We start from the raw sequence: 12,591 nt of genomic DNA on the forward strand, positions 1-12,591 counted from the left end.
TTGTCTAACGTGCGTTTCGATAACCAAGTTATCGTCTTCAGAGACTGTAAACTAAGTGTTGGTGTAGTGGTAGTTTAAAGAGTGTGTTCTGTACTACTTAATGCTTATTAAAAAGAAACTTTTTTTAAGTTTATGTTTATTTTGCTTTACAAAGTTTTGTTCTAAATTTGAACATTTAATAAAATAATTTCAATAACATACTTATTGTGTTCAAATAATTTATTTACCTTATAAGTTTCTTAAATATTTTAATGGGGTCATTGTCCAGTAAAGACTCCTCCGTTATATTTTTCACTTTATCAAAACCAAAGATACTGAAATCTATGGCTGTGTTGGCCATAATTTGACAGTAAGTTCCAAATCGGTGAATGAACATAGCGATGAATTGTACTAACATCAACGATGCGAATGCTATCAAAAAGACAAATCCAATAGGTTGAAGTTGCAGATACGTTTTTTGAATAATAAACTGAAATTGTATAGAAATTTGTATTAATTAGATAGATTGTATAAATTATAATAGCGAATATTAGATTATGGAAAATGTATTATTTTTTTATATGAAATCAATTTTGGATTTCATAAGTTATAAGACACCGGTTGGTTCCTATCCTGCAGGGCATTTCTCCATTTAGAAGTCCCTTTCTTCACTTTATTTCATATTTGCTGGACATCTTTCTGTATCTCTTTCATTGTTTCCTATTACTATTCTGGGGTCCTAATGTATTTGGATATTGTTGAATGCGTAGCACGGAGAATTTGTAATTAATCTTAGAATGTTTGGTTGGTCCTGTTCTATTTAATTCACTGGAGCTTGGGTCTATATCATATGTATTGGAATTACTTTGAATTTCCTTAAAGTAATCGTTTTGATATTTTGCTTTTGTGTCAATTGGATTTGAGTATAACGAATCCATACTTATTTCGAGAGATTGAAAACTTATTTAACAAATATCTTCGAGGTGTGATAAAAAATACAATACAAAGTATGTCCCGAACCATCATGTATTGAGGCACGCAAAGACATTTTTGAGCCCATTCCGGGTTTAGTTAGATCATATTTCCGGTATCTGTCGTGAAAAATGGATTTAAATACCGCATTAACAATAAGTTAAAAAAATATGTGCAGAAGCTAACAAAATGGTAAAATTTGTCTATGGTTATCTTTAAACGACAATATTTGTCGTAGTTATGATCCTGAAACAAATGTTCTCAATGGAAAATTATTGACTCACTTCAACCTAAAAGGGTCGGTAATTAAAGTTAAGCATTAAGTCAGTATTTTATTTGATGCGTTCTTTTGCTTACTACCTGGCCTGCCCTTATCCACGTACTCACTAAATTTAGTACCATATGTTTCATGGGTGATCACGAAAACAGAAAATGTACTAAAAGGTAAATGCTTTGATACCATTTAAGACATTGCGAAGTCTACGACAGACTGGATGAAAGCATTTCCGGAAAGATCCTTCAAGAAATTTAACGTTTGAATAAGTGCATTACAACTCAAAGGTAATTTTATCTTTTTTCTTTTATTTCAAGCTTTGTTTGAAATAATATGATTCAATGTATTTATTTATCACATCTTGTATGTTAGGATTTGTGCATCTCCATTCTTTTTTGCTCATGTTTCTAGTTTTGTGGGTTATGGGAAGCAATGATTGTGTCCTTATATATCTGACGTGTAATATACAGTACTGAGAATTTCTATTGATACTTCTGTTTTATATTTGTCAGATAAATATGATTTGGGTGGAAGATATGACGTTTTGTTTCTTTTTGTGTTTTCTTTTGGACTTGTTTCTGCTTGTTTTCTCATCTGATTTTTAGTAATGTTGTATCAGGTTTTTAATTTTTGACCCCATAATGTTGATTTCTACTTATTCGTTAAGGTCGTCGTCTCTTTCTCACCCATCCGAAAATATCTATTTATTATTAATCCTTTGAATGGGTCGACATAAAGAAGTGTATTCTGTTAATATCACATTATTGTACGAGGATGTATTGACATCTAGTTAGCCTGGACCAGTTCCATGCATAAACAAAATATTGCGTTACCATAGCAACGAACAATAAATTATTAGAAATGTCAGTGTAAAGTTTGACGTCAAAAAAGTGAAATAGAGTTGAGCAATAAATTAAAAGAAAAAATATGTACACCGAAATTGGAGTATCTAGCCATCAACAAGTACCTGTATTTAAGACGGTTAAGGGGTAAGCAGATTTACGAAGATACGCTTAATACCCTTGGTGTTCAATGTCCTTCGTATGCAACCGTGAAAAATTCGACTGCAAGCTTCAAAAGAGGTAAGGCCAGCTTCTGTGTCAGTCCCCGAAAATATCGATGCAGTTCATGACATGATTTTATCAGACCGTCGAATTGGACTGAAAATTTCTGCAAAATGGATTCCCAAATGTTTGAATGTTGACCAGAAGCGTGTAAGGGTAGAAGCATCGCGTTCGATCTGTACTCGATTTGAAAACGATGTAGACTTCCTAAACCCAATTGTTACTATGGATTAGACTTGAGTACATTTCTACGATCCAGAAACAAAGCAACAATCGATGGAATGGCGACACTCTTCAAGACCTAAGAAGTTTCGTGTCCAAAAATCTGCCGGAAACGTTCTTGCTTCAGTTTTTTGGGATTACCATGGAGTAATCATGATTGATTTTCTGGATAAAGGTAGAACAATAACTGGAGATTACTATTCGACATTACTGACCATTCTACGGGAAAAAATTAAAGATAAAAGACACGGAAAGCTATTCAAAGGTGGTTTATTTTTGCAGGACAATGCCCTTGCACACAAATCTCATGCAAAAAATTCGTGATTTAGGGTTTGAATTACTAGAACACCCCCTTATTCACCAGATTTGGCTCCGTTCGACTATCAGCTCTTTCCTCAACTGAAAATATTTTAAAAGGTCGTAAATTTTCTTCCAACGAGGAGGTTATAAAAGCTGTGGAGGACTGGTGTGTAGAGCAAAAATAAATATTTATAATAAATGTATCCAATTAAGAGGAGAATATGTTGAGTGATAACATATTTTGACATTCAAATGTATATATTAGGCTAAGGATTTTTCAATATATCCTCGTATGTATTGAAAAATTCAGATTTTTAATCCTAAAATACAGAAATTACAGCTTCTCTTCTTTTTAAGACTCTTAATAATACCTACTTCTTTTTGGCTTTCTATATAAGTATAATTAACTTTAGGACTAATCGGCCAGTTGATATGAATGATATCTTGTTGCAAGTTTAGTAGATAAATAACCAATACAAAAAGAGAATTTAACATAAAGAAGGTTATAACCATTCTGTCCCTCAAATCTTTCAGCTCCTTCTCAACAATTGCCTGAAACAACAAACAAACAAATATTAAAATGTATCGAAAGATTTAAGTAAATCGATAAATGATACTGCCTATTTGTAATTAGAGCTTTATCCTAACTGTGTGATTAATAATAATATTTTCATTATCATGATATTTTTAACACTATTATTCATAATCCCCATAATTAGGAGCACGTTATTTTTTAAAAATCCTAATTCTTTCATCAACTAATCGAATCTCTACTTCAGCTGCAGCATCATATTTCAAAGGTAATTAAATAGCATGCAGTCATGGCACAAACCCCACAAGCTTCCAGCACTAAATATTTAGGAATACATCGTAAAAATAGAAAATGCATTCTGATATCTTTATCTCCATTCATACAAACTATTTGATTTTTTGAAACCAAAGCTAGTGCGCTCATCATCGTAGGTAGATTTTCAATTACGTTTAAAACCAGCAGATCAATTTTCAACTGTTGTTGACGATAGAGCCTGATTAACAATTTTTAAGCGACTGCTCCGCTTGTATAACATAACATCTTCAGTATCTCGATACAAACAGAACCAAATATTGTAAAATTGAACATACGGACATCTTTTGAATATTGATACTATCGGTGCATTTTGTTTATCAAAATAATGCTTCTACATGACATTGATCCAAATATTTTCGAATACATTTATAAGAAATAATAATTTAAAAAGTATTTAATGTTATAAAAAAGAATAAAAAAAAGTTCATCTCGACAAATACTTATTAATATATGTCTACCTGAAAAAATGTTTTTAGCTAGGGAATATGAAAAATGAAACAATTTATTGCGTATAATACAATCAAAAGTTACGTACTTTTTTCGATGTTTCGTCCAGCGGATACAAATATTTTTGAATAAGTTTTTCAAAGAATTTTTTTTCTGAATTGTTAATATAGTCTACTGGGCTGTTAATCAATTCCCCGTCATAATACCAGCTGTTAGCTTCCACACCATCTGATGGTGTTTCGATAGATTCCCCATCACTCTCATCGATATCATCATCCTCGTCGTTTTCATTTTTAGCGTCACCGTCCAAGTATGGCGCCGACGGTTGAATGATTCCACTGGTAATAGATGTCCTTGAAACAATTGTAATATTTTTAGTAATTACAAAACAAGTGTTATTATTTGGTTTTGAACCAAGTGTTTTTTATGTAAGAACCAAGCACAAGAGGATGAATCCTATTATACTCGTGTAATTCGAGTGGTGCCTGCCGTGTGGAGATGCCTGTAGATATCGATCTTGAACTTCTGCATCTGCAGGCGAACTCGTTGTTCATAAGCCACGTGTACTTATCGAATAGGTCTTGTAAAAACCGCGCTAGGTGGAATTATATTCGTATGTATGTATGTGTATATACTAACGAAAACAACGAACATACAGTTCATATCAAAAAGAAATATGTAGAAGTGAATATAAAGTTTAGCAGAATATATTGACTGTTTGGAAGAAAGTCAACTTACAACAAAATACAACGCAGATGTAGCCAGGTTTTAGTATCGGCGGGGATTGAAGAAAATAAAACGTCTAGTGCGTGAGGTAAACCGTAATATATAAATGAGAAAAGCATGAAAGATGTGAAAACACAATTTTCTTCTGTTCTTTTCTTACCTAAGTACAATAAAACAATTATAATAACACGTTATGCAATACTTCAATTATTCAAACAAGCCAAAATATTCACCTGGTAGCTCTATTTCCTGTGAAAAATTCAGTTCCTCTAGTAGTTCTTCTTCGTTCCGTATCTCCGGTAACTCTGGTTTTCTCTAATATATCTATCTTTTGTTGTAACTGTTGAATAGATGTTTGTATATTTCTAAGTATTTCCCTTTCTTCTCCTTTGTTGTCGTAAGTACAACACATCAACTTAACAAGGCCTCCTATTGAAAATTCCAATGATCCAGTATTATCATTCGGCTTGCCGAAAAATGATAAAACTTTATTTTCTGGTGGTTTCGGAGCAGGCTCTGAATTTGGTTTGTCACCCTTCTTATTATCCTGGAAAAAATAAGATGTAGGAAAACACAAAATTCAATTCTATTAATTGTAGAATAACTGAAATGTTTAATTTAGAATAAAAAATAAGTTCAGTACATATGTACATATCTACAGCAATGAAGATGAATTAAAATTGAAAACAGATTGGTGGAATAACGAATAAAAATAACTAAATATAAAAGGGAGGAGAATAAGAAGCGAGTTTATATTTTTTATGAACGATTTTTTATTTGTTGATGCAATTCCACTTTTTTTATTGTAAAAGTGAACTTTTTATCTATTTTTTAAATGCTGAAATGTCTGTCCTATGTAAACAGCATCAAAATCATTAAAAAACTATTTAATATATAGAATTACTTTTTTATTTCTTCGTGTTTTAAATTTTAGTTTTAGTGAAATATTTTGATGATGTTTTATGTCTTTCATGACTTTTTTAATGAAATAAATCTATATTCGTTAGGAATTTTTATATTTTTAATTTTTTCTTTGGAATATTATGTATTTTTGATATAATGTTTAAATAAATTTTTTTCAATGAGAGGGAGAAAAACTTTTTATTTCGCCCTCTGCTGCAAACTAAAATCTAAAACCTTTTAATGATTGTGATGATGTTTACATAGGGCAGACATCTCAGTATTTATAAAATAGATTTAAATTTCACCAATACGATAAAAGAAATAAAGCTGCATTTACAAACCAAATTATAAATTCGATTATGAAGATTTGAAAATTCTTGAAATGAAAAAGAGAACGTTTAGAAATGGTTCACATAGGAAGGAGCATTCTGTCAATGATGAAAAAGACTTATTTAAGACGCTATTTAAGTAAAAGTTATATAAATTTTGATGCAGTTACAAATAATTTAATTGATGGCTGCTACATATTTTTGAAATGTAGCCTTTAAGGAAAACAGATTATTTTCATATTTGTGATGTAGGTGACTTGTGAATGTCAAGTGATATTTTGGCAAAGACTTAACTAGTTCGAAATAACCATTTTTATCTGTTTTATTGAGAAAAACAGTTTTCTTGACTACAATGAGCAAGAATGTCAGCGATTGTTGAAAGGGTCAATTAAAGCCTTAATGCCAGAAAAACAATGTGAAGGTTCTTTCTACTTACGCACCTCTTCAGGTTTGGCTATGACCGTGACTTCCCTAGTACCCCACGATACATTGTTCATGTTGAAAATAGAATAGATAACCAATAACATGTACATGCTGGGAACGGTAACATAATAAATAATTCCATATTTTAAACAATAAAATTCCTGCGGATGTAATAGAGCTGCTATTATGAAGGTTCCTCCTGTAGCTATCAAGAAGAGTGACGAAGGTGCCAACCAACCATCGTCTTCGATTTGTATCATTATACCGACGAATACTGTCATCATTATCAAACCGTATATAGCACTTATCATCGCCGCAAAAAACAACTACAACAAAAAAAGAAGTAAAATGCAATCTAATGAAATAATTTGCAGTGATGATTAACAGCCACGCATAAGTAGGCTAAACAATACGAAATGTGTTATTATATCAATTCAAGAACTCGAGTGTGGTTTAGTAGTCATTCCCGTCCAGTATTGCCCGGGCAGTGCTTCGAACATTATTATTTTTTTTTGGAAATAGTTATAATTTTGATGATTTTTGATAAAAACTACGCGGTGCTTCACACACAAAACCAAAAAAACCTAAGTAGTAAAATTTGGTTGCTATTTCGCAATATTTTTTACATTTTACAAATGTTTCACCATCATGACCAGAGAGAAGAAAAATAATTTATACATAGAATGTGCAATTATAACATCACTCAATAAGTCGTGTGACTGACACAGAGATGGCGCTGCCATTGTCAAATCCATATGACGTTTATGAAGTACCAACATTCAAAAAACTATGTGTAAAATTTAATGAGATTTCGATTATTTAGTAAAAAGTGACAGCAATTTAAGTGACTATTATTTTCAAAATAAAAGTTTCAAAACAATTTCGTGTGGTAATTTATTATTGCTTCTTGATGACAAAAAAAAATACTGGACAAGCTCAGCAATGGCTTCAAAAGTGTTATCCGGACTCTGCTCTACCCAAAAGAACAATTTGTTATTGGTTTGCTGAATTTAAATGTGGTCCTACAGACACCGATGATGGTGAACGTTCTGGTCGTCCAATTAAGGTGGTTACTCCAGAAAACATCAAAAAAGTTTGGTTATATTGGTTATATCTAATCGTAAATTGAAATTGTGTGAGATAGCTGAGGCCGTGTGTTTACAATTATGCATGAACATTTGACCAGCTGTGGATGCCGCGTTTACTTACGATCAAAAACAACGTGTGCATGATTCAGAGTAGTATTTGGCCATGTTTATATGTAATAAATTAGACTTTTGTCGTCGATATGTGACAATGGATGGAACATGGATCCATCACTTGACTTGAACCACGTCCAAAGGCACAACAGTCAGCCGGAAGGTTATGGCTCCAGTATTTTGGTATGCCCACGAAATATTGTTCATCAACTATCTCCTAAAGGGAGAGACAATCAATAGCGAATATTACACATAGAGTTGTTGGATCGTTTGAATGCAAAAATCAAGGAAAAACGACTTCATATGTCGAAGAAAAAACCACTCTTTCACTAAGACATTGCACCGATTTAGAAGTCGATGGCAACGATGGTTAAATTAAAAGAATTACATTTCAAAATGCTTCCTCATCCATCTTATAGTCAAGACCTGGCACCCAGTGATTACTGGCTATTCACTGATCTCAAAAAAATGCTCGCCGGTAAGAAATTCAGCTCAATTGCCAAAACTGAAGCCTATTTTGATGCAAAAGATCAATCCTTCCACGGCATCGAGACGTTAGAGAAGCGCTGGAATGTTGTATTGCTCTTGAAGGAGAAAACATTGATGAATAAAATCACTTTTTGGCAAAAAATTAGATTCGTAACTTAAAGAGGCAATAATTTCTGTCTCACCTGTGTATCCGATTTGCATGATGCACATATTATGATAAACAACAGCACTGGTATGATATTTAGAATCAAACTGTAAAACTGCGAAATTTTGAAAGCAGCTATGAATGCTCCAACTAACATAAGAAATATAGTTCCAGGCCCAATAACAGTACCGATCATCAGAACCACTTGGTATAAGATGTAAAATTTTGATATATTATCATTAACACTGACAATATATTTATAATCGGTTAAAAGGTCCAGAATGTTGGCTGTTGTTGAAGGCATCCACCTTCTTCTTTGATTGTAAAATTCGTTAAATCCTTCAGGGCAGTGGGTATAGGCATCGGACGCAGCTGAATATTCTACACGATAACCTCTTTGAAGTAGTAGTGTACATAACCAACGGTCTTCCCCTAAAATACGAGTAAGTTACGGATTTTAGATACAAAACAATTTAAATACCATTTCAATATGGGTGATATTACTGGGTGATATTATTAGGGTGATATAATGTTGAGAATTGATTAATTGACAGCTGACCCGAACCCAACCCAACCTTGACCCTATCCAACTTCACACTATACTTTTGTTTTATATAGAGTCAAAGTTGGTAATTATGTATTCTAATGTATTCTGATTTTATTAAATTAGTAGGCGATAAGCACCTTTTGACAGTTTCATGTAATAGTGACACAAGCGAAAAGAAAGGCGAAAGAAAAACGTGCTCTGAAATTGTTATTCCGTTATTATTATTTATTTGAACGCACTTTGAAATCCTGTTCAATAAATCGAACATTGATCAAGATTGGACTCAATTTATTTGCAACTACAAACCAAAACCCACTGTAAATGAAACAACATATAAATTCATTGTGTTTCTATAAAACTTCATAGGTTTTATAAGTAATGAAACTTGCTATAAATTAATGAGAATAGATTTACATCAATATTCATACTCTTACACAAAATTGTAGCTTTCTATTACGCCGGATAACGTTGGTTCCTCAAGAAGGTATGATTTAAAATATCTATATATGCCTGAACTTTTCCTTACAAATTATTATATACTTTTTCGCAGCCCCCTTATGACTTCCACGTCAATATGTTGACAATACTTCAAAATATTGACTATAGTATTGAAAAATGAAGTGTCTGTATTCAAATATTAATGAGAAATATTGAATTAAACCCAGAAGTTAAACATCGATACAGGTGTGGAAGTGAGAATACTGGATCGTGTAGGATCGTCTATCGACATTTCCGTCAATAATCAGTCAATTCACAAGATATGCTGTATGTAACCGACATTGTGGAACAGTGCATATCCTTAATATCGAAAAAAAATGGCAAGACAACACATAGATATACGGAAACAAATCAACTCACTAAAAATCAATTACAGCAATCAATTACTTGCATTTTTTAAATAGTATTTATTTATTTTATAAGTTCTTGACATGAAATAATGTCAGAAAGTAAAATATTTAATTAAAAGAGAAGAAATAATATCTGAATATTCAATTGAAAATCGCAAAAATTCCAAATTTTTAACTACATAAGTAAATGATTCTCATTGGTTTTTAGTTGTGACGTCGAAGGGTTAATAAAAAGATTGAGCAGTTGTATACTTGGTGATCACGAGGTTATCGTTACCGGCAACGTAACGTGTACTGTTATAATACAGTTTTTATTTATTATTTACGTATAAATAAAACATTTTTCTATATACAAGAATAAAGTGAATAAACCTTTTATAAGTTTTTACTTTATTACATAATCAAGTTAAAAATTAAAAGCGTAATAAACTTAATTACAATAAAATATTAAATAAGTTGAATAATTGAATAAACGACCAACACTTTCAAACCATTTTTGGTGTAGGAGATTCGAATTTCTTGGTATCATAAAAACTAAAAAACTTTCTCAGGTATTTAAGTCTTGGTATTTTTACATCCTGGCACAAAACACGATTTATATACCATTTTTTAGGTTAATCAAAGTTTAATAGTAACTCGTATTTTAGAATAACCTATGACGTCACACAATATGGCAACTTAACTGAAATGTTTAAACTACCTACAATAATTTTTTTCTCAAACCAAGTACCCTATTTTGAAAAATAAAAAGTTTCAAAATGTGGATTTTTCACGCGTTGAAATTTCCGCCGTATTTTAAGTTACGAGTAACTATAAATTGTTTAAGAACTAGCTCATTTTGAAAGAATTTGATGGTAATGAACGTATGACCACATGATTTTCAAATGGATTATGGAACCTTTTATAGACAAACAGTTTTCCTGTACTAGAATGATAGGTTGCAAACGTAAGATATCTGGTCACTCGTAGAATGTTTTAAGATTTGAAATTTTTGTCTGAAATATCACAACTTTCAATAAGCCTTGAGATTATGCAATTTTTGATTTTCATCCATTCGGAAAATATTAGTAATTAATTTAGATTAGTCATCTGTCTCAATACTACTTATTTTCTTCAATAGAGTATCATGTGAATATTCATTACGTTTTGTGATCCATTCATTCATTTAACATCGACTTTGTACACTTGTCACAGCCGAAATTATAGCAAAGCAAGCGTGTTCATCGTAAAACACAGACGTGCTTACGCAAAATTATTCGATTATGTTGTATTGATGTATATATGTATATGACGACAAATATATGAGTATTGTCAATTGATCGCGTTGGGTCTGCTTAAAATACATGCCTTGATCATATTGTACAAAATGCCTGGCTTCAGTAGCTTCAGTGGTATATTTGGCCATAACGTTATCATCCATTAAGGCACCGGCTCTGAACAGTGAAAAGCATCCAGGACTACAAAGTACGCATCCGATGACATGCTCAGTCGCCTTTTGTAACCAATGCCCAACAGCATATTCAAACACCTGATACCAAGCCATTGCACCGGAGCCTATAGGGTGGATCCTTCCACAAGCAGCTCCTAATGTTGGATTCTTCTTCATGTATTCCACAAGAAGATGAACGGCAGCTGGTTGAAAATCAATGTCACCGTCTAAAGCAAGAATGTATGAATTTTTTGCCATATTTTTTATTTGTTTAGGAGTTAATTCTTCGTTATCCATAATCCTAAAACAACAAATCTTTACAAATATTTATCAAAGAATGGGTTAAAAGATGTTTGCATGGGAATGATTTCCAGCGATCTAGATGTGACTATATCGTAATTGCTTCTTAGTGATGACGAAAAAATTGAGTTCAACTCATAGTGCCAGGAAAAGTTGTTAACATATAATGAAAAAAAACTCACTTGAACCCCAACAAATAATACATGTACATAACTTGAGACCATCTCTTCTTGGATCTAATCTTCGCCTTATCTTTCAAGTGTGCAATCATTTTTGTCTTTCCTGGTAGAGTCCAAATCAATCTACCACCGTATGGAGTGGGATATACAACGGGCGGTTGTATTTTGACATTCACTGCATGCACCTTACTAGCTGCAACATTGACAGAATCTACCAAGTCCAATACGTATTGATTCACGTGGGGATCCTGATCGTCCTGTGAAACTCTTATAAAAGCATCGTCGAAGAATATGTGAGCTGGAATATATGTAATTACTAAGTTAGTTTTTAGAACTTGCAAGAATAAAAAAACTAGAAATAACCGTGGGCTATGTTTCTTGTTATCTATCTTGATACAACCCGATGATAAAATGTATTGGTTAAATTTGATTGTTTTAGATGGATGTGAGTACTGCCAACTAACAGATAGACTGGAGAAAATGTAGAGACTCTCGAAATGAACTATTTAAGAATATCGTGCAAGATGCCCAGATCAGAGCATATAAGGAATGAAGAGCAGGTCAAGTATACACGACGTCAGAGAGAATACAGACTAAGCAATTGCTATGGTCCGGACATATGATGAGGATGGAGCAGAACACGTGGCCGAAGAAAGCATATCAACCGCAGAATATAAAGAGATGAGAAATATCCTCAATTACCTGGAAGGAAGGGATTGAACAAAATATGAAAGACAGAGCTATCCAGGAAAACGAGTGGATAGATAGAAAAGTGTGGCCTACGAAATGCGGGATGCGGCGAAGAAAGCTGTAAGACCCTCGCTGTAATTTTGTTTCGTTCTGCAATGCAGCAGAACCAAATGTATGTAGAAAAATGAAGAGGACACAGTTGAACACACTTAACGAAAGGAAACAAACTTAGGAGATAAGTGTGGGAAGCTCAAAGTAATATCAAGAGAAGAAAAAATA

The 12,591-nt window shown here is 32.6% G+C and overlaps 1 protein-coding gene across 1 annotated transcript in view; it reads right to left on the minus strand.

Annotated features, from left to right (window-relative positions):
* LOC130444568 (chitin synthase chs-2-like) overlaps positions 1 to 12,591 on the minus strand; it is a 45,538-nt gene that overhangs the window by 3,096 nt on the left and 29,851 nt on the right. The window contains exons 9-16 of the mRNA XM_056779775.1: positions 11,626 to 11,920; positions 11,062 to 11,444; positions 8,357 to 8,751; positions 6,504 to 6,812; positions 5,065 to 5,378; positions 4,194 to 4,458; positions 3,187 to 3,363; positions 228 to 469 (exon numbers count right to left, since the gene is read on the minus strand). Of these exons, the coding sequence (XP_056635753.1) occupies positions 228 to 469; positions 3,187 to 3,363; positions 4,194 to 4,458; positions 5,065 to 5,378; positions 6,504 to 6,812; positions 8,357 to 8,751; positions 11,062 to 11,444; positions 11,626 to 11,920 (2,380 nt within the window). The remainder of the gene's footprint in view (positions 1 to 227; positions 470 to 3,186; positions 3,364 to 4,193; positions 4,459 to 5,064; positions 5,379 to 6,503; positions 6,813 to 8,356; positions 8,752 to 11,061; positions 11,445 to 11,625; positions 11,921 to 12,591) is intronic.

The sequence above is a fragment of the Diorhabda sublineata genome, chromosome 1, assembly GCF_026230105.1.
Source record: "Diorhabda sublineata isolate icDioSubl1.1 chromosome 1, icDioSubl1.1, whole genome shotgun sequence".
NCBI lineage: Eukaryota > Metazoa > Arthropoda > Insecta > Coleoptera > Chrysomelidae > Diorhabda > Diorhabda sublineata.